Here is a 22,607-nt window from a genome sequence, read left to right as displayed (position 1 = left end):
GTGATTCCCCCCACGCCCTCACAGATTTAAAGAAAAGATTTGAAATGTCTGCATTCAACAGACTTTATACTGGTCCTACTTCTCTTGACTAAATCTGAGGTCAAAAACTTTAATTTGACTCAAGTAGTTCATTAAATAAAATCTTAGTTTTAAGCAGGTAGGTGGGACAGTGAGATCCGTTTTAAGAATGGCTTTTTAAAAATAGCTATATACTCTCATCTCCACTGTTTGCAGTAGACATATGTCATAAAGAAGGTTATTGAAAACAAATGTTTTTCCTTGAAGGTACATTAATCTCTGTCAGACTTACTTGACTATTTTAATTAAACATCTGAAATATTTTTTGGTGTTTCAGATTGAATTTATTGTATTTTAATTTTCCTAATAGAGATTGAAAAAACTCAATGTTGTTTTTCTTGCCCTCAAATAGTATTTACTGCTTTTTTAAAAAATCACAGTTACTCGTTTTTGCAAAGACATGTTTGTCCACTCTAGAGTTATTTATCATTTGTTTTCTTTCCTCAGATTTTGCCAGCATTATGTGTCCTCATATACCATACAGATATAAACGTAAGTAAAGCAGAACCTTAGTTTTGGAATTTGGCTATTAATGAGACTGAAAGGGTTATTTTATTCTTATGCTTTTAGTAAATGTCACCATATATCTTAATAATTTGTCAAGCTTCCATAATGTATGTGGAAGAAGTGTATGTTCTGTTTTCAGAAATAGGATTAAGGTTAAACTGAGTTTATATCTTAAATCATTCAGATAATAAAAATACTAACATTGGAGAAATTATCACATATGTAGTTAATTTAGTTATTTATATCATAATAGTATTTTTAAGTATCAATATTTATAGAGTGGTAAGAGCTTTATAAAGCTCCTTCGTACTTTAAAAAATTTTTTTATTTGATTTTTGTAATTGGTAGTCTAGATATTATTATCCTTATTTTAAAGAATAAGAAACAGCCTCAGGGAAAGGTTAAGTGATTTATTCAGAGTAGCAGAGCTTATAAGGGTCAGTGTCCATATTTAAAACTGAGATCTTCTGATGACAGATCTTGTATACTTCCTATGAAACTGTACTAACTCCTAGGCTGTAACCTTTTGAGGTATAGTATTGAAGAATATCAAGTATCGCTTTAAATGCAAAGGTATCTTTAGATTATTTGTTCATTATATGAGGTTTAGTTAAGCACTTACTGTATATATTCTGGCACAGTTTGTTTCAGGCAGTCTGAGAATTCTGATTGTAGTAAGACTGAATGCCAATTCTTCCCCAAAGTAAAACAATGGATAAATTTTAGACAATTCAGAACCAACTCTAATGTTCATCCAGCGTGAATTTGGCTTCTAATATTTCAATTAAGATCTCTTCCGATTTGTATGTTTGTGTTTTTGTGTATCTTTGTTTACACATAATATTTATGTGTGTGGGTGTCAGAATTATGTGTGATTTATCATTGAGATGAAGAAAATACATCTTTGTTAACATTTCTCAAGAAGCAATATATAGTTTCTATATAAGTACTGAACCACACGTTTCTCTAGTTAATTTTAGGACTTTAAGTTCTTAGGAAGGAGTCTTTTAAAGGTACCTGAGGTAACTTTTTATTTGTGAAGTGTTAGCCTGAACTGTCACAACAATTAAGTGAATCCTGTTTAGTTATATACTGTCCTGTTTTCAAAATGGACATAAAAGTGACTTAGCAATAGACATAAGATAATAAATACCTTAGAAGAAAGGAGGAGGTATAATTATTTTTAAAAGTGTATTTGTTGTTACTGCTAAACTTAGTCCAAGCTTTCTGAAAGCCAAAATTAAAAGGAAAATAACCAAGATATCTGGTCCCATCACTTCATGGGAAATAGATGGGGAAACAGTGGAAACAGTGTCAGACTTTATTTTTGGGGGCTCCAAAATCACTGCAGATGGTGACTGCAGCCATGAAATTAAAAGACGCTTACTCCTTGGAAGGAAAGTTATGACCAACCTAGATGTCAGCATTAGCAGCAGGTAAAAAGAGTGAACGAAATGGGCTTTTGTCAGTTGCTTGCTGTACTAAATCTATTTCTGTAATCTCCTTTGATCTTACCAGCACCCTTATGAGATAAATTTTGTTCTCTTATTTTACTAGTAAGGAAATCGAAACTCAGTAAAGTAAAATAACCTAACTAAGGGTCATACGATAAATAAAAGCCATGGCTGAAAATTAAAGCCGAGTCAAGGCCTATGCTGTTTTGTACCATGATCACATAATGATACAATATATGGCTGAAAATTAAAGCCGAGTCAAGGCCTATGTTTTGTACCATGATCACATAATGATACAATATGTGTGCAAACAAATAAGAAAAGAAAACAGAGAAATCACCAAAACACTAGAATTATCAAAGCACATGTTCTCTTTGGCAACCGGAAAGCTTCACTGAGAAAGTAACATTTGAAATAAGCATTATAAGAAGGATGGTGGTGGAACTGTTGTTAGAGGTGAAAAAAGATGATTATGTTAATAGCATTTATTAAGGGTTTCAAGTGTGCCAGGCACTGTTTTTTAGCACTTTTTCATATATTAACTCATTTATTCCTTAGAAAAATCGTGTGATTGGTTACTGAAATTGTCTTCATGTTACAAATATGGTAAAAAAAAAAAAAAAAAAAAGCCAGCTAACTAATTTGTGTGTAGTCGTACAACTAGGATGAGAAGGATTTTGTCAAGTTGAAAAAGTTGTTTCAGGTACCAGAGGAACTATGTTAAGAATTCAAGAGAATACAGGAGGATGTGGAGAATCCAGGTGGTTAATAAACCAAAACATTTGCTGGGGAGTTAAATTACAGGGGTTTGTATCCTGTGTTAAGGAGTTTGGACTTCTCTTGTAATCAGTGCAGAGTCACTAAGATTTCTCAATATGAACATATCACTCCTCTATTTGAAAATCTTAGTGACTCTGCACTGATTACAAGAGAAGTCCAAACTCCTTAACACAGGATACAAACCCCTGTAATTTAACTCCCCAGCAAATAATCCAGAGCCAGACATCTTGGAATGTGAAGTCGAGTGGGCCTTAGAAAGCATCACTACGAACAAAGCTAGTGGAGGTGATGGAATTCCAGTTGAGCTGTTTCAAATCCTGAAAGATGATGCTGTGAAAGTGCTGCACTCAATATGCCAGCAAATTTGGAAAACTCAGCAGTGGCCACAGGACTGGAAAAGGTCAGTTTTCATTCCAATCCCAAAGAAAAGCAATGCCAAAGAATGCTCAAACTACCACACAAACTCAAACTACCACACAATTGTACTCATCTCACATGCTAGTAAAGTAATGCCCAAAATTCTCCAAGCCAGGCTTCAGCAATACGTGAACCGTGAACTCCCTGATGGTCAAGCTGGTTTTAGAAAAGGCAGAGGAACCAGAGATCAAATTGCCAACATCCGCTGGATCATGGAAAAAGCAAGAGAGTTCCAGAAAAACATCTATTTCTGCTTTATTGACTATGCCAAAACCTTTGACTGTGTGGATCACAATGAACTGTGGAAAATTCTGAAAGAGATGGGAATACCAGACCACCTAACCTGCCTCTTGAGAAATCTGTATGCAGGTCAGGAAGCAACAGTTAGAACTGGTCATGGAACAACAGACTGGTTCCAAATAGGAAAAGGAGTATGTCAAGGCTGTATATTGTCACCCTGCTTATTTAACTTCTATGCAGAGTACATCATGAGAAACGCTGAACTGGAAGAAACACAAGCTGGAATCAAGATTGCCGGGAGAAATATCAATAACCTCAGATATGCAGATGACACCACCCTTATGGCAGAAAGTGAAGAGGAACTCAGAAGCCTCTTGATGAAAGTGAAAGAGGAGAGCAAAAAAGTTGGCTTAAAGCTCAACATTCAGAGAACGAAGATCATGGCATCCGGTCCCATCACTTCTTGGGAAATAGATGGGGAAACAGTGGAAACAGTGTCAGACTTTTATTTTGGGGGGCTCCAAAATCACTGCAGCTGGTGACTGCAGCCATGAAATTAAAAGACGCTTACTCCTTGGAAGAAAAGTTGTGACCAACCTAGATAGTATATTCAAAAGCAGAGACATTACTTTGCCAACAAAGGTCCGTCTAGTCAAGGCTATGATTTTTCCTGTGGTCATGTATGGATGTGAGAGTTGGACTGTGAAGAAGGCTGAGCGCCGAAGAATTGATGCTTTTGAACTGTGATGTTGGAGAAGACTCTTGAGAGTCCCTTGGATTGCAAGGAGACCCAACCAGTCCATTCTGAAGGAGATCAGCCCTGGGATTTCTTTGGAAGGAATGATGCCAAAGCTGAAACTCCAGTACTTTGGCCACCTCATGCGAAGAGTTGACTCATTGGAAAAGACTCTGATGCTGGGAGGGATTGGGGGCAGGAGGAGAAGTGGACGACAGAGGATGAGAAGGCTGGATGGCATCACAGACTCGATGGACGTGCGTCTGAGTGAACTCCGGGAGTTGGTGATAGACAGGGAGGCCTGGCGTGCTGCGATTCATGGGGTTGCAAGGAGTCGGACACTACTGAGCGACTGAACTGAACTGATGTTCATATTGGAGAAGGCAATGGCACTCCACTCCAGTACCCTTGCCTGGAAAATCCCATGGATGGGGGGAGCCTGGTAGGCTGCAGTCCATGGGGTCGCTAAGAGTCGGACGCGACTGAGCAGTTTCACTTTCACTTTTCACTTTCATGCATTGGAGAAGGAAATGGCAACCCACTCCAGTGTTCTTGCCTGGAGAATTCCAGGAACGGGGGAGCCTGGTGGGCTGCCGTCTGTGGGGTCGCACAGAGTCGGACACAACTGAAGGGACTTAGCAGCAGCATGTTCACGTCTGTTATAGTCAGATAATTTGAAAGAGGTAAGGAGGATCTGGAATAGGGCAAGTTTGAACATAACCTGGCCTTTTTTGCTATCATAGTAGGTTTGAGGAACTTGATGAGGGTATCAACCCAAAGAAGTAATGGGTAGGAAGATAAAGTGAGTAGAACCTCAAGAGGAAAGAATCAAAGAGGAGAAGTGAAAAAGTAAAAGAATAGCATTAAAGTAAAGACTTCATTTATGAGACAGTCATTTGTGAGACTGCTGGAGAGGCTTTGTTGGGGTGTAGAGAGAACTAGCTTATGGACATTAATATGCTTATATGACATTAGAAAAACTCCGTACTGACTCAGAACTAAAGAAGAAATCTGGACTGATTCAGGTCAATCTGTGTTCATTTTCTTTCTAGTTATTGTTCTTAAAGTCAACATGTAGTTGCAGTGATTCTGTAGCATTTGGTTTTCCTGTCCTTTTTGAAGTTTCTCATCCGTGGTTTGATAGGCCCAGACAGTTTTGAGTGTTACCTAACATTTGATACAAATCTACCTTGCTTTGCTGCTGGTACAAATGAAATCAGTCAGTTGTGGCAAATTGGTTTTATGCTGAGACTTGATGGGTAGTGACACCTGATGATATGTCAGGGGTCCCCGAGACTACCTTCAAGTTCAGTGATTTGCTAGAAGGAATCATTGAAAAGCTTCTACACTCATGCTTATAATTTATAGCAAAAGAATACAGATTTGTTTAGGGAAAACTGTCTTTTCCCTCCTGTGTAGGTGAAAACCCCATCTCTTCCCTGTGGGTCTCTCTCCTATGTGTCTTCTTTACTGCACACACAGAACACTTCACTTCTCATACTTCTGGTCACCAGATGTTTTGCAGTAGGGATTTGGGGGAGGTTCCCCACAATACCAAGTGAGTATCTGCAATACACTGGATATCCTACAATTTAATTCAGTTCTAGCACTAACCAGAGATAGAGTCAGATCTCACAGGTCAAGGACTCAGTCCCATGTGGTGGCCACCTCTTCCCCTAACCCACAGGCACACTTCAGTTGCCAGTCACAAAGTCAGACCGGTGCTTCTGACCAACCAGCTTTAAACTGGAGGTTTAATGAATAGAACCAAGACCCCCTCCTTGGGTTCTATTAATTTGCTAAAGCAGTTCAAAGAACTTAGGTAAACAGTTATATTTACTAGTTTGTTAAAGGATGAACCTCTGTACAGTCATCAAAAACAAGACCAAAAGCTGACTGTGGCTTAGATCATTAGCTCCTTATTGTAAAATTCAGACTTAATTTGAAGAAAGTAGGGAAAACCACCATACCATTCAGGTATGGCCTAAATCAGACCCCTTATGATTATACAGTGGAAGTGGCAAATAGATTTAAGGGATTAGATCTGATAGAGTGCCTGAAGAACTGTGGACAGAGGTTTATAATATTGTACAGGAGGTGGTGATCAAAACCATTCCCAAGAAAAAGAAATGCAATGAAGCAAAATGATCATCTGAGGAGGCCTTATAAATAGCTGAGAAAAGAAGAGAAGCAGAAGGCAAAGGAGAAGGGGCAAGATATACCCAGTTGAATGTAGAGTTCCAAAGACTAGCAAACAGAGATAAGAAAGCTTTCTTAAGTGAACAAAGCAAAGAAATAAGAGGAAAACAATAGAATGGGAAAGACTAGAGATATCTTCAAGAAAATTGGAGATAGCAAGGGAACATTTCATGCAAAGATGGGAATGATAAAGGACAGAAACAGCAAGGACCTAATAGAAGCAGAAGAGATTAAAAAGAGGTGGCAAGAATACATAGAACTGTACAAAAAAGGTCTTTAAAAATAATTAAAATACCTCAGGATTGCTGAAGACTTCACTGGCACATGATTAATCTGATTACTAGCTGAAAGGAAAAGAGTATAGTCATTGACTGTTAGTGACTGTAAAAGCCAGGCGTTTAACCATAGAAATCTAGAAAATTGGGGGGTAAAAAAAAGAATATTAGATGGAGGAGCTGTAGAATAGCAGAAGCAGTTCAGATGGGAAAAGGCAATGAAAGGTACAATTACAAATATTAAAGCAGCTGTTAGCCTGCTTATGTAGGTGAGGAAAGCAAACTACTGAAAACAAAAGAAACTTGAATAGTCTGATAATCTTGTGCTGTGAATTCAAATTTTTAAAGCATTTTAAAAATGAGATTTTCATTGAAGGTCCAGTATATTATCAAAAAGAAAAAGGGCGACTAGAAGAGTCTGTGGAGAAGGCAATGGCACCCCACTCCAGTACTCCGGCCTGGAAAATCCCAGGGACAGAAGAGCCTGGAAGGTTGCAGTCCACAGGGTCGCTGAGGGTTGGACACGACTGAGCGACTTCACTTCACTTTTCACTTTCACACATTGGAGAAGGAGATGGCAACCCACTCCAGTGTTCTTGCCTGGAGAATTCCAGGGACGGGGGAGCCTGGTGGGCTGCCGTCTATGGGGTCGCACAGAGTCGGACACGACTGAAGCGACTTAGCAGCAGCAGCAGCAGTAGAAGAGTCTGCAGTTTCAGGGGACCTGAGACCTAGCTGTAACTTACTTTCTCCCACTAGCCTCTAAATGTTGTCAGCTTAGAAACCTTAAATATTTCATTTTTCTAATCTACTGTGTATTAGGAAAAAAAAAAGATTTTCTGCTAATAGAAGGGGGCTATAATGGAGGGGGCAAAGTTAGATTTCATTTAGCAACGTCCTAAAACATCACAGGCCAAGGCAATCAGTATTGTTATGCACAGTGTTCCATTTTGTGGCTAAGGTTTATTCAAACATCCTGCTTGGGGTAGGCAATTAGTCCATTTCTTGAATTTTGCAAATATGAATAATGTAGCAGGGATTAATCTTGTGTATTTTCATATTGCTGGAGGTGTATTTCAGGGTAAATTCCTAGAATCAGGAAAGCTAGATCAGAGTGAATGCACTGTAATTTTTGTTACGCACTACCAAATACCCTGCATAAGGGCGCTTCCGTTTGCTTTCTCAGCAGAAATACATAAAAGTGACTTTCTCCTTAGCCTTGCCCACGGAATGTACTGTCGCATTTTAAATTTTTGTCAGTCTGTGAGAAACTGTATTTCATTTTTAGTATGTGTTTCGCTTTTTGTAAGTGAAGTTGAACTTGATTTTGTTGAAGAGCCGTTTTTGCATCTTTTCAGATAGCCTGTTTATCTTTTATTGCTCATTTTTTATCAAATTTTTGGTCCCTTTTTCTTAGCTTATAAGAGCTCTTTATGTTTTAAGGACGTTAGCTCTTTACTTTTGATATATATTTCAAAAATTTTCCTAATTTGTCCTTTGTCTTTGATATATTTTGCCATGCAGATTTTTTCTTTTTATATAGGCAAATTTATCAGCCATTCCTTTTGTTGATTTAGATTCCTCAGTTACAGATGTTTTATCATGTTAAGGAAATGTCCATAAAATCCCATTTTGAGTGTTGACCTCAGAAATGAGTGTTGGAATTTATCAGTGTCTATGAAGATGATTATATGATTTTCTGTTTAAATCTATTAATATGACATAGATAGATGTTCCTAAAATTGAATCATCCTTGCATTCCTTGAGTAATTCCACTTGATTATATTATTTTCTTAAGGTAGTATGGGCTCCTGTTCACTAATATTTTATTCATAATTTTTATATCACTATTTACCTGTATGATATTGGTCCACAGCTTTTTTAATGGTGTCTTCATTAGGTATTAATATTATATTTTTACCACATTTAAAAAACATTATTCTTCACTTATTTTCTGTGCTCGGCCTGGGGTCTGTCTGTCTGATCTTTGCAGATTTGGTAGCTTTTCCCATTGAGGCCTTTTGGGTCTGAATACTTCGTGGGATTAATTCCTTGATAATGTTCTCTGGCTATTGAAATGGGCTTAAGTTCTCTTGTCTCTGCTGCGGTCAGTTTTTTGTAAGCTGTTGTCCTAGGAAATTATTCATTTCTTCTCAGTTTTCAACTCTGCGTGCATGTAAGTATGCAGAATAATTGTAAGATTTTTTTGAGGGGTTTAATTTACTGTTTCAAGGTTTATTTTCTTCATCATTTCTTATTTTGTACATTTGTGCTCCCTCCACCACTTTCTCTAATTAAGTTAACAAGAACTTTTCAAAGTTTTTTCAAAGAATCAGGATTCCAGTTTTTTAATTAGATCTGTGGTTTTTCCTGTTCTTTACTTCATTTCTTTCTACTTTTGTATTTGTTGTTTCTTTTTGCTTTCTTTTGGTTTGCTCTGTTCTTTTTCTAGCTTTTTATTTGGAATCGATTTTCATTCTTTTTACCTTCTGTCGTATACTTTTTAAGGCTGTGAACTTGCCTTTGAACACTGCTTTACATAAATCCCATAGCTTCTGATACATGGTATTTTCATTATAATACTCTAGAAAGCTTTTTGTATTTTTTAATCTAAGAGTAAGACTCTTAAATTTCCATACCGTATTCCATATTTATTAATATCCAATTTTATTGCCTTGTAATAGTTTTATAGTATTTCTGCTTTATGTAATTGATGTTTACTTTGGACCTAATTTTTTTGTGCCCCGTCTGCATGTTATATTATCTATTACCAAGGTTTGAATTTCAGTATATATTTATAAAATCTGTATCCTCATTTTTTTGTCTACTTGACCTCATACTGACAACAGTGTGTAAAAAATCTTTCATCAGTATATTTTTATTTTTTCTTGAATCTTTTTAGTTTCTCCTTTATAGTGATATTTATAGGGTTATTTGGCAAACAGATGTCTTTAACAGTTATATCTTCATTGTAAATTGTGGGATTTTTAGCTTTATAAAGTAGCCTTCTTTATTCTTTGTAATGATTTGAAGAATGAATTATACTGGTCAGCTAATAGGCTTGCAGTCTCAGCTTTCTTATAATTTACTTGGTGTGCCTTTGCTTGTCCCTGTATTTTTAGCCTTTCTGAATGACTTAGGCGTGTCTCTTGTGTACAGTATAGAATTGGGTTTGTTTTAGGATCCAATTTGAAAATCTTTTTCTTGTTACAGGTGAGTTAAGCCTGTTCATGTTTGGTTTCAACTCTGTCGTATTACTTTGAGTTGCAATTTCTGTGTTTTATTTTCTACTTAGTGTTCTTCTCTCTTTTATTTATTTATTTTTTTTTTTCTTCTCTCTTTTAAAAATTTCTTTTGGTATTTAGGAATGTTTGTTTTTCTTGCAATGTTACCTTTATACTTAAACCTTTTATAATGCCTTTTTTTTTTTAAACTGTCTGGTTTGACAGGTTTCAGTGGTATTTTTTGACTCCTGTCTTTACCCATAGAATAAGTGACTAGCTTATTCTAGTTTCACTTTTCTCTCACCTCATTCTCCCATTTTTGAATATAGGTTTGTGTCTTTTGCCTAATTTGGGAAGTTTTCTGTCATTATTTCTTCAGCTACTTTTTCAGCTTCACCTCTTTCTGAAACTCTAGTGACATAAATGTAACATCTTTTGTTACTCATCCTACAAGTTCCTAAAGCTCTCTTCATTCTTTGCCATCTTCCTCTTTCCCCCCACCCCCACCCCATGGATGATTTATATTGATCTGTCTTTGAGTTAGTTGATTTTCTTTCTCTTTCCCTTTTACTTCCAATGAGTTTTAAATTTTGATTATTGAGTTTGTTAATTTTAAAATCCATTTGATTCTTCCTTATGTCTCCTTTTTATTTGCTGAGATTTTCTATATTTTGTTTCAGATGTGTTCACAATTGCTTGAAGAATTTTTATGACAGTTACTTTGAAACTCTTGTCAGATAGTTCCAACATCTGCCTCATTCAGTATTGGCGTCTGTTGACCACCTTTTCCCTTTGCAGTTTAGATGATCCTGGTTCTTGATATGATGAGTTATTTTCAGCTGTAGCCCACGTTTTGGGTGTTGTTATGAGACTCTGATTTCTATTTAAATCTTGCTACCTGTTAATGCCAGACTGAGGAGTAGACGAGCTCTGCTCCACACAGCATCTGCTCACACCCTCCAGTAAGGAGGCCTTCCTTACTGGGAAGGGCCGGATGCAACTCTCGGGCATACCTTCTGTCCTCTCATTTTTGAAGTTGCAATATTTCTATTTTTCTGAAACATGTATCTTTTTAAAAGTATTCTTCCACCCTTATCTTCCTGTTTGTGTTCATCTTTGATCTACAATGAAATATTTCTTCACTTATCTCTTAGTTGAAAGAAGCTCATCCTCTGGTAAGGGTGTCAGCAGATTTTTCTGTAAAGAACTGATAGTAAATATTATAGGCTTTTTTGAGCCACATGGTCTCTGTCCCACTAATGTAGAGTAGCAAAGGATATGTTACCGTAAGCTCTTCACTCCCCTCTCTTCTCTGAAGTCTCACATAAGCTTAAGGCAGGAGGTCCAGACAAAGGATAGAATTCAGTTTTTTCTCTTCTTACAAGTATTTTGACATTTGTAGCATTCTCAGACTCCTAGTAATGTTGAAGGTGTGGGCTATGTGTGGTTTTACATGCCCTTATTAAATAGTACACTTTTTTGAAGGATACATGGAGAGATTTGAATTGAGACGGCAGTATTTATTTTAGAGCAACAAATGTCTTATAGTAGGAAACATCTCTGGATTTCACATGAGATCAGACCTGTGCTTACATTCCTCTGTCAAGACACCAAGGAAAACTGCTTATAAGCTCTCTGACTTTGAATGAGTCAACAAACCTGAGCCTGGTTTTTGTTTATTATTTGCAAAGTTAGACGGGTGTAGTGTATGGTTTATACTGTGTGCTCTTCTGCTGGAACATTTTTCAAGAGATTTGCAAATAATTAACTTTTTTTCCCTAAAGTTAAAATGCCAAATCATTTGTCTGTTTAATAGTCTGAAAAATTACATTGTTAAACATGTTTGAAAACTACAAACATGGATAAATGATCTTTGGGGGCTTTTCTAGACTTGAAGCAGCATGGCATACTGGTTTTATTCTGTATATAAAGTATTTCCTTATGATTATTGGGTATTCAGTGTATAGGAGCAGGAAGAATTCCTTTTCTGCCTATTTTTAAGTTTGTCTACTTAATACATAGATGTGGAAGTTGGGGTAGAAGTTGGCCTGGACTTCTGTGTTTCATTTTTGTGAAGAGTGACCTGAGATAGCCATTGAGAGAGTTTTACCTTGTATCAGCTTATCAGATATTTTTGCTGCTAAGCTAAAACAAAATTTAATTACTTTTTATGTCACCATCTCCTAAGTGTGTTATGTATCTTAAGCATTCAAACAAATATAGATACATATATATATATATTTTTCAAACAAATATATTGAGCGGCCATTCTTTTTTATTTCCTGCAGATTCTCGTGGACACTGTTTGGGCACTGTCATACCTGACAGATGGAGGTAATGAGCAGATACAGATGGTTATTGATTCAGGGGTTGTGCCGTTCCTTGTGCCCCTTCTGAGCCACCAGGAAGTGAAAGTTCAAGTAAGTATTAAGCATTTTTCTTACTTGTATAAAATTTGTACTTGCTATAACCAGTTAACTTATACAACCAGGCTTCAGTTCTATCTGTATGCACATTTCTTCAGTATTTCTTCTGCTATTTTACTGAATCTGATTTTGTTGATTTCTAAATCTTTATCTCATCCAGATTCTTTGCTGAGTTTCAGACTCATATAGCCAATTGTCTTTGAGTCCTTAGACATAATTGCCAAGAACCTCCTTCAATAATACTCTATTATTATTTCAAGCAGGCAAAAATGAACATACCGTCTTCTCCCACAAACCCACTCCTCTTCATATATCCCCTATTAATGGACAGCATAGTCCAAGCTAGGAACCTTGGTATTCCTCCTCTTATCTCTGCTGTATTTCAAAACCCTGTTAGTCCTTACTATATAGCTTTCACATCTGTCTCCTTGTATGTAGAGCCACTCATTTAGTTCAAGGTTTATTTTCTTCTCTCTGGATAACTGCATTTCTTTCTCTCTCTCTCTCTCTCTCTCTCTCTCTGATTTCTCATCGCATCACTGATGGATCTGTTCATCCCACTTCTGCCAAAATGACTTTAGGTAGAAATCTGTACCCATTCCAGGCCTGTATTAAAATCTTTCTGTGGTGCCAGTTTACTAATAGATAAAAATAGCTATGAAAAAAACGGACCTTTACATTTTATTTTAATCTTTTCTCCAACAGTTTTTCACATATTTTTTCCTGTATAATTCCAGTTTTCACAAGACTTTTGTTTAAAATTCAGAATTGCTTCTCAGTTCTATAAAATGCTTTGTGTAAGCATGCAGTAAGTTTCAATCATTCACCGCTTGCATTTTTACATTTTCTCAGGATTATAAAAAACATAGAATCAGATTCATCATAAACAAATTTATGGAAAATATTTTATCCCCACCCAGACAGCAGCACTCAGAGCGGTTGGCAACATAGTGACAGGCACAGATGAACAGACCCAGGTTGTTCTCAACTGCGATGTCCTGTCACACTTCCCAAACCTCTTATCACACCCGAAAGAGAAGATAAATAAGGTAAGGCATATAACAGCCCCGTCAATGCACTTCTTTCTCTTTGTATATCTCATTTTTAACTACCTTCTTGTTTCGATTACTTTTCGTTTATAATTCTCTTCAAACACTCTGGTTAATTTCAGATCACCTCTGCAGTTCTTTTCTTTCAGTTCTTAATTGCCTGCTATAAGTGCTGCCATGATCATCACAGAATAAAATTATTTTCCTTTTAACCAGTGTTTTTATTTCAATATATTGAGCAGTAGCAGTGATCAACAAATTAGTAGCCACTAGGTGGAAAGAACATGTGAATTTTCCATTGGGTTGCTATTATCTTTTTTTTTTGCTGGTGTTTTTTAATAAACAAATAGATCATAATTTAATCTTCCTACAGAATTAGATTGAATGTAAAACTACAGTGCCTAAATTAAAGGATCATTAAAACTGTTTTCTGTTTGGTTTTTGTTTTTTTAATATTTTAAGCTTACGATATAAACTTACTGTTAAACATGTGCTGAAGTGCTTTAGTCTTCTTGTCTAGCTTATTTCACAGTTCATGTTTTCAACATTCATCCATGTTGGAGTTTGTATCAAAACTTCATTCCCTTTTATTGCTGAGTAGATACTGCATTGTACCTATATACCATATTTTGTTTATACATTGATTTGTGGATGTACACTTTTGGATTGTTTCTGCCTTTTGGTTCTTGTGAATAATAATACTGCTGTGAACATTGGTTTCCGTCCTTGCTTTCAGTTCCTTTGGGTGTATATCTTTATGAGTAGAATTGTCCAGTCATATGGTAATTGCATGTTTAGCTTGTTGAAGAACCGTCAAGCTTCTTTCCATAGCAGTTGCACTGTTTTACATTCCTGTAAGCAGTGTTATGAAGGTTCTAGTCTTGTTTTATATAGGTATTATTTTTTCATTTATTTGACTGTGCCAGGTCTTAGTTGCAGCAGGTGGGATCTTCAGTCTTCATTAGAGCATGCGGGATTGTTCATTGTGGCATGTGAAATCTGGTTCCCTGACCAGGGATCAAATCCAGGCCCCCTGCATTGGGAGGGCAGGGAGTCTTAGCCCCTGGACCACGAGGAAAGTCCCTCCAATTCCTTTTTTAAATTATTATTGTAGCCATCCTAGTACTGTGAAGGTAGGGTCTGCTTGTTTCGATTTGCATGTAGTGTATTACAGTTTCATCTGCCTGAAATGCCACCATCCTCAGACTAACAAAACTGCTTATTTCTTCTTTGTCATAACTATATTTATATAGTTCCTTGACTAAAATTTGATAGTTGGATTTTTACAGAAAAGTGTGTTGTCAGAAATCAGATTTTGTAGGTGCTTTTGTTCCAGTGAGCTTCTCTGGTGATAAAGAGTCTGTCTGCGATACAGAAGACCTGGGTTTGATCCCTGGGTCGAGAAGATCCCCTGAAGAAGGGATATTCTGAAAAATGGCTACCCACTCCAGGATTCTTGCCTGGAGAATCCCATGGACAGAGGAGCCTGGTGGGCTACAGTCCATGGGATCACAGAGTTGGACACGACTGAGCGACTAACACTTTCACTTTCAATTTGTTCCAATGAAGGGAAAGAAACCAGAGTCTTTTAAACTCTAGGCAAATATATGTGATTTTTACAGCTGAATATATTAGTATTCTGTGACTGGAAGCAAGGCTAAGAAGTGAGGAAACTGGACAGGAGTAGGTCGAGAGGTTCTGGCCTGGGATCTGGTATACTCTGAGTGAAGGTATCATAGGGGAAGGGAAGAGGGTTTCTATGGATAGATATCTCCTCAGCTTCAGCAAGGAGGTAGTTGTTGGCAGAAGTTTTCCACCTTGAGTGTTTGTGTTATTTGCATGTTGGTTACATCATAGTTCTTTGGAGGTGTAAGTTACCAGCTTGTTTTTTTTTCCCCCTCAACCTTTAGTTTGAAAATTTTCAAATGTGCAAGAAATTTGCAAAAATAATATAGTGAAACACCCTTTTACTCTAAAACACCAGTTAATCAGTTATTCATATCTCACCACAATTGGATGGCAAAAAAGTGTACAGTCTTTTTATTTATTTATTATTTAGGCCATGTGCCAGGCCTTGTGGGATCTGAGTTCCCTGACCAGGGATTGAACCAGGCTGTGGTGATGAAAGTGCTAAATTGTAATCACTAGGCCAGTGGGGGCTTTCCTATTATCTTTCAGTTGTAGAGGAGGAGGAAGATAGTACTTTAACACTAAACTTAGAAATAAACCTGTTTGTTCATGACATAAATCCTCTAAGGTTACAGTAAAATTTGTCATATAGATCTTTCTTAGACTAGTTAGAGACTTAAGTTCTAATATATTTTACAAATAAGTATTTTTACAATAAAGCAATTCATCTTTCTTAGAAGTAGTTTTAACCAAGTATTAGGAAATTCTGTCTTCTATTTATTTCTGTCATTTGTGTTTTAGAGCAGGGGTCCCCAACCTCTGGGCCAAGGACTAGTACCAGTCCCTGGCCTGTTCGGAACTGGGGCTGCACAGCAGGAGGTGAGCAGTGGGCAAGTGAGCAAATCTCCATTGCTTTCCTTAGTGTCTGAGCTCCGCCTCCTATCAGAAGAGTAGCGGCATTAGGTTCTTGGAGCTTGTACCCAGCTGTGAACTGTGCGTGCGTGAGATCTGGGATGTGAACGCCTTATGAGAATTTATTGCCTATTGATCTGAGGTGGTGGTGCTCAGTAAATATAGTGCTCTTGAATCATCCCAGTTGCCACCCCTGTCTGTGGGAAAGTTGTCTTCTACAAAACTGGTCCCTGGTGCCAAAAAAGTTGGGGACCACTATTAAGAGAGAAGCTCATGCAGCAAAAATGTAAGGTCCTTGCATAAAGATTTTTTGTCTGTTTCGTTCACTGCCATGTTACCGCTGTCTAAAACAGTGCTTAGGGTATAGTCCTAAGCATCTGTATTATTGAAGGTTATGCTAGGTTAATGGGCCAAGATATTATGCTTAAAAGTTTCCTAATAGGTTTAAAATGGAAGATACTGTATTGCCTAATCACTTTTAGATGCATTTGCCTTATTGTAACTGAGCTGATTTTGTTATTGTATATGTAAATCACATTAAAATAAGAGCATAAGCACATTAAAGATACAATTTTTCAAATAAAGGTGCCCTGTATTTTATTTAATTATAGGAAGCAGTGTGGTTCCTTTCCAACATTACAGCAGGCAACCAGCAACAGGTTCAAGCTGTAATAGATGCTGGATTAATTCCTATGATTATTCATCAGCTTGCCAAGGTCAGTCATTGTTATGAGTTTGTCATGTCTGTTAATATGTTATAATCAAGACTTTCTGAGCAAAAAATTCATTTCAGCTTTTCTTTTTAAATCTTCAGGGGGACTTTGGAACACAAAAGGAAGCTGCTTGGGCTATTAGCAACTTGACGATAAGTGGCAGAAAAGATCAGGTGAGTCTGGAAAAAAAAATGTTATGATTGTTAATATTGGGAAGTACACTACTGTCTTGTGTTTAGGAGTTTTTGATTGTTTATAAGCCCTGTACTGTATTCCTTTGGAGGAAGAGGTAATTATATAAATAAGAGTATTTCTTCTCTTTTGTTCTCTAGGTTGAGTACCTTGTACAGCAGAATGTAATACCACCATTCTGTAATTTATTGTCAGTAAAAGATTCTCAGGTTGTTCAGGTGGTTCTAGATGGTCTGAAAAACATTCTGATAATGGCTGGTGATGAAGCAAGCACAATAGCTGAAATAATAGAAGAATGTGGAGGTAAGAGGTTTGATTAAAGAAAAACAGTTGAGCTGTGGAGCTCTGAAACATTAGTTCCTTTAAAGACAGTTAATTTGAAAGAAAAGTGCTAGGATACATTGCTATTAATATCATCTGAGGATGTTGCTATTCTTTATTTGCTATGTTAGTAATCCAGGAAGATTTTCCAGAAAACAGCTGATTGTGAAAGTCACTCCATAACTTTCTTAGAGTTTTACAGTGCTTTTTAGGAAACACAATTACTCCTCTTGAAGTCATGTTGCATAAGATTAAGTGAAAACAAATGTGATAGCATCACTGAATATTCAGACAGAAAGTGTTTTCTTAATAACAAGAAGAAAATATCCTAGAGATGTTAAGGAGTCTTGTCCATGGTCAGAGAAGTAGTTTGTGGTAGAAGCATAATTAAAAGCCAGATGTTCATACTGTGCTACTGTTAATTCACTATTCATTTTGTTTTTAAGATGTCTTATTAATGCATACATATAGAATTTAGAAAGCTGGTAACGACAATGCTATATGCAAGGCAGCAAAAGAGACACAGATGTAAAGAACAGACTTGGACTCTGAGGGAGAAGGCGAGGGTGGGATTATTTGAGAGGCTAGCATTGAAACATGTATATTACCATATGTGAAACAGATGACCAGTGCAAATTCGATGCATGAAACAGGACACTCAAAGCTGGTCCCCTGGGAGAACCCAGAGGGGTGGAGTGGGGAGGGAGGTGGGAGGGGGGTTTCAGGATTGGGGGACACATGTACCCATGGCTGATTCATGTCAATATATAACCAGCACAGTATTGTAAAGTAATTATCCTCCAGTTAAATAAATTAATTTTTTAAAATTAATTCAAAATTAAAATAGGAATAAATAAAATAATGGAACTAATTTTTTTAAAAAAGATGTTTTACTTTTTAAATAATTTGAAATAAGCATTGTAGTCTGATTCAGAACAATTTAACCCAGAAAGTTTGAGCTATAGAATTGTTACTCCAGCTTTTTATCAGTATAGTTGCTTCTGTCTATGAGACAAATACTTATAATTAGGGTACATATTTACTTAGCATTTTATGATTTTATAAAGCACTCTATATCCATTATCTTTGATACCCATTTTCCCATTTTTCTGGTTTGGATGTTACTATAGAAAAAAGTTGAATTTTTTTCTATAGTAACTTAGATTTGTTACTATATAAAAAATTTTAAAAAGCAGTTATTTTGAAACTACTTCAAAATAACTTAGCTAAAAAGACATTCAAGGAAGAATAGTATCAAGGATTTAATAGAGTTGCATCTGATATATGGAGTAAATATTTTGGGAATATAGATAAAGGCATTCTACAGTTAACTATTCTGAAAAAACATTCCCAAATTGATATGGCTATATAGGAGATAAGCACCCTATTTCTTTCTTTCTTTTTTTTTTTTTAAGAAATCACTTCTGAATTTAAAGTTTTACCTTCTATTTATGTCAATCTTTGAGATAAAAAAATTATCGTATGCACCAGTATGATTATACTAAAGGAATCTTAGGCTGGGGGAGATCTTGATCCTAGTCTTGCCACTCACTTGCCATGTAACCTGAAACAAACCCCTTTATATCTGTGCCACACTCCCTCATCTGTCAAATGGAGTGTTTAGGTGATTTTTAAACTGCCTGCCTCAGGGAACAGGGTACCTCAAGGGCCTCTAAAGAGGAAGAAATTAGTGGGGTGCTGGCTCTCTAAACAGAACAACTCAGGATTTTATCTGTTTTTTTAGATAAATGATCATCTTTGGAGGGTGGTAGGGAGGGTGTTTTTAGTTCTTTAGGATGTTTCATGATTAAATGAGTGCAGTTTCTTTATTAGTATGTACTTAATTATTTTAATTATTATCAGGTTTGGAGAAAATTGAAGTTTTACAGCAACATGAAAATGAAGACATATATAAATTAGCATTTGAAATCATAGATCAGTATTTCTCTGGTGATGATGTAAGTATATATTAAAGTATAGTGTGTCTGCATGTACATTAAAATCTATACATAAAGTAAGTTTACTAAGAATTAATTTTCCATAACTAAATTGATACTGTATTCCTGTTACCTTTGCTTTTGTAATTTGTTAAATGGGAAGAAACAGTAATTATAGAAATGATGTATGTTCAGATCGGTAAATCTACAGATATCGGGACTTAAGAACGGGGCAGTTTTTAAATGTCCAGTTTTAAATCGCTGACTCTCTCTATTTCTGTCTGCGCTGGGCCTTTGTTGCTGTGCAGGCTCCTCCCTGGCGGCGGTGGCTTCTCTGGCTGCAGAGCGCAGGGCTTGGGGCACATGGGCTTCAGGAGCTGGGGCTCCTGGTCTCTACAGCACAGGCTCGGTAGCTGTGGCACACGGACTCAGTTGCTACACGGAGGTGGGATCTTCCCACATCAGGGATAGAACCCATGTCCCCTGCATTGGCGGGCAGTTGGTGTCTTTCCCTTTGAGCCCACAGGGAGGCCCTATGATTTTCTTAAAATATTTTTAGGTATTAAAAACACACACAGAATTCTTTTCCTAAGAAGTAAATCAACTCTGCTTACGCTGTAATGTATAGTATCTTAACATAATGAAAATTCTTTTTCTTGGCTTCTTGTAGATTGATGAAGATCCTAGCCTCATTCCCGAAGCAACACAAGGAGGTACTTACAACTTTGACCCAACGGCCAACCTTCAAACAAAAGAATTCAATTTTTAAATTCAGTTGAGTGCAGCATCTATCCCACATTGAATATGAAGCACCACCAGATGGCTACCAAAATGACAAGAGCAACAGCAACTACCGAAGGCTCCAAAACATACATGCCTCTTTGTTTTGATGCTTCTAAAGCAAGCCGTGTCTCAGTCACTTTGCAGTTGCCAAAAGTCACTATCCACACGGACTGTAAATGCATATGCATGATTTCCTAAACTGGTTTAGAATTCTCCTTAACAGTCTTGACTGCCCTGTTTTCCCCCGTTCCCTGGTGCCACATGCTGACATCTGCAATCTCCAGTTTAGAATATTCCGTAGTGGTGGCATGTCAGCTGCCCACTTGATACTCCTTTGGAAAATGGTGCGCTGTGGATCAAGACACTTTGGTATGACACACACACGCGTTGGAAGACTTTAAAGAGGTGCAGTCTGATCTGAGCCTCCATCATTGTCCTCCACAAACATATTTTCATACTCTTTATGTGGAAGAATAGATTTTAAAAGTACAAGCCAAATGATTTTCATTGGTGGAACTGACACAGACAAAAAGTAACTTAAAAAAAAAGAAACTTGGTTATTGGTTAAACAGATAAGTTTTAAAAACTGTGCTTCATCTACCAGTAATTGATGTGTTTATTATCTGCCTCAGAAGCCAGGGTTGGAGGAAGGACTTTAGCTATGGATGGTAACGCTTTCGCCATTATACCTAATTTTTGAGAACAGCAAGCCCTATTTGACCACTCACTCCAGCCTGTGTGTTCCTGCTGTTTTGAAGTAATCAAATGCTGTGCATGGTATTTTACCTGAGCTGCAACCTGTTACGGACTTGAACTTCTGTTTAAGTTGAAAGCAAGAATCCCTGACCATAAAGAAAAACAAATAAATAAAACCAAAAAACACAAAGGTCTGAAGTACCCATTGGTGATATTAAAAAAGAAAATCTTGCTTTCAGCTTTCAGGAGTTAATATTTTTCGTTTTAAATTGATAATTGGATATGGTTGATTTATATTGGGTTTAAACTGTGGAGCTTTCATGTTTACTGTAATTTAGTCTTAAAATATTTTTTACTTAGTAACCAGTGCTTTTGATAATGTGGTTGGCAACAAACCAGCAACTATCTAGAAGTGTCATAAGACTTCATTCTTTGAGTATTGGGAAGTTCATTCAGATCCTACTCTAAAAGCATATTCACATATAAAAAGATTCAGACAAGGATCTGCCTAGAGGAATAATCTGCAGTTATTTAGCATAAACCTGATTTGCAGTGATCTTCAAGTAATTCTGAAAAATCTGGTATTACTGTGTAAAGTCACTGCTTTTGGTAAATTGTCCGACCCAGTTATTAATGAAAGAATATGGATTTGAAATTTCTTAAACTGAACAGTTTGTGCTGTCACAGGAATGGTTTTGTTGCTATTGTTTACTGGGTATAATTTCCCAACGCGTTGATGTGAAGGGATAGGAAATCTAAACTAATTTAGTTATCCGATGGGAGGGGGGTGTATTTACTGTGATGAAGATGAGACACATGTCGTCAGAGCTTTGTGAATCAGCGGGGGTGTTTTCACTGATAAACAACACATAGCAGGTGTGCATTCATTACAAATATGTGTATCTGCCAAGGTGGAGCCACTTTAAAGAGTGAGTTTTGTCTTGTATCTAAAGTGGATACAAGCGTATGTTTAAAATGCAAGATTTTTACTTGCTAGAGAATCTGTTTTAATATAGTGGTTTGGCCTCTGATTATTTATAGGTTTTATAAATTTTAGAATCAATTTCTCTTTAAGGTGGCTCAGACTTTTCAACTCTTGTGCACATAAAATTGAGTTGAAGTTCATTGTGCCTTTTTTTCTTTATCCAAATTTTGAGTTAAAGCTTCATATGGTAACTGCATCCTGTTCAGACACCATGGTCTAAATTTTTGAAACTGTGTGGTGTTCACTAAAAGTAGGAGTAATAAAGTCAAAGCTAATCAAGGTCACAAACTTCGGTGAAACCCTTAAAGTCCAAATCTTCTTGATATTGTGAATTATACCCCTTCCAGTTTACTTCCTTCTGGACTCCCCATAGTTACTGACAGTTACCTTTTAAATTTTGTACACATGGAGCCTGAATTGGGCCTCTACTGTGCCGACTCCTATTTCCTGTGTGTTTTAAGTGCAAACTAACAGAAGTGAACATTAGCATCAAGTAGTGCAGACGTCCGTGTGCATTGGCTTGATCCAGTTTGTTGTGACCTATCGGTTTGGAATTGGAATTGCACCATTTTGTAGACAAAGGAAACTAAGTATATTGCTGCACTTTTACGTTTTCAAAACAGTGTTGAAAATTTGCATTGTTTTTATTTTTTTTAAACTCAGTTAAAAAAGACTAAAACGTTCTTTCAAAAGAGGCATCTAAATGTGTTCCTAATTTTGTATATGGGCTTAGGTTTTGTAACCAATAAAAAAGCTGCTATCAAATATGATAAAACATCGAAGAACTTATTTTTGAAAGTATCTGAATTTCCTAGTTTTGTTTTCTATGTGGTTAAGTGGAATTATTTTCCAAATATTAGCCCCAATGAAGGTGAATCATGAATTAACTCTTTCTTTCACTGTATTTTAATATCTCCTTTCCACTAGAGCAAACTAGGATGACCAGTAACAATGCTAGGTTCAAGAATATCGTGTAACCTAAGAAGTAGAAAAATCTACACTGATTTCCTAAGCTGCTGTAGATGGTGACAGAAACAATAGAAACTTCTTGTTG

At 36.7% G+C, this 22,607-nt stretch overlaps 1 protein-coding gene across 1 annotated transcript in view; it reads left to right on the top strand.

Moving 5' to 3' along the window:
- The window catches only part of KPNA3 (karyopherin subunit alpha 3), a 92,432-nt gene extending 70,168 nt beyond the window's left edge, over positions 1 to 22,264 (top strand). Inside the window, exons 10-17 of the mRNA XM_068984778.1 lie at positions 526 to 570; positions 12,199 to 12,330; positions 13,257 to 13,385; positions 16,538 to 16,642; positions 16,741 to 16,812; positions 16,972 to 17,134; positions 19,016 to 19,110; positions 19,760 to 22,264. Coding sequence (XP_068840879.1) covers positions 526 to 570; positions 12,199 to 12,330; positions 13,257 to 13,385; positions 16,538 to 16,642; positions 16,741 to 16,812; positions 16,972 to 17,134; positions 19,016 to 19,110; positions 19,760 to 19,858 — 840 coding nt within the window. The 3' untranslated portion in view covers positions 19,859 to 22,264. The remainder of the gene's footprint in view (positions 1 to 525; positions 571 to 12,198; positions 12,331 to 13,256; positions 13,386 to 16,537; positions 16,643 to 16,740; positions 16,813 to 16,971; positions 17,135 to 19,015; positions 19,111 to 19,759) is intronic.
- The last annotated feature ends 343 nt before the right edge of the window (positions 22,265 to 22,607 follow it).

The sequence above is a fragment of the Capricornis sumatraensis genome, chromosome 12, assembly GCF_032405125.1.
Source record: "Capricornis sumatraensis isolate serow.1 chromosome 12, serow.2, whole genome shotgun sequence".
NCBI lineage: Eukaryota > Metazoa > Chordata > Mammalia > Artiodactyla > Bovidae > Capricornis > Capricornis sumatraensis.
Note: the sequence above shows the minus strand (reverse complement) of the source record. Positions and strands in the feature narration are given on the sequence as shown.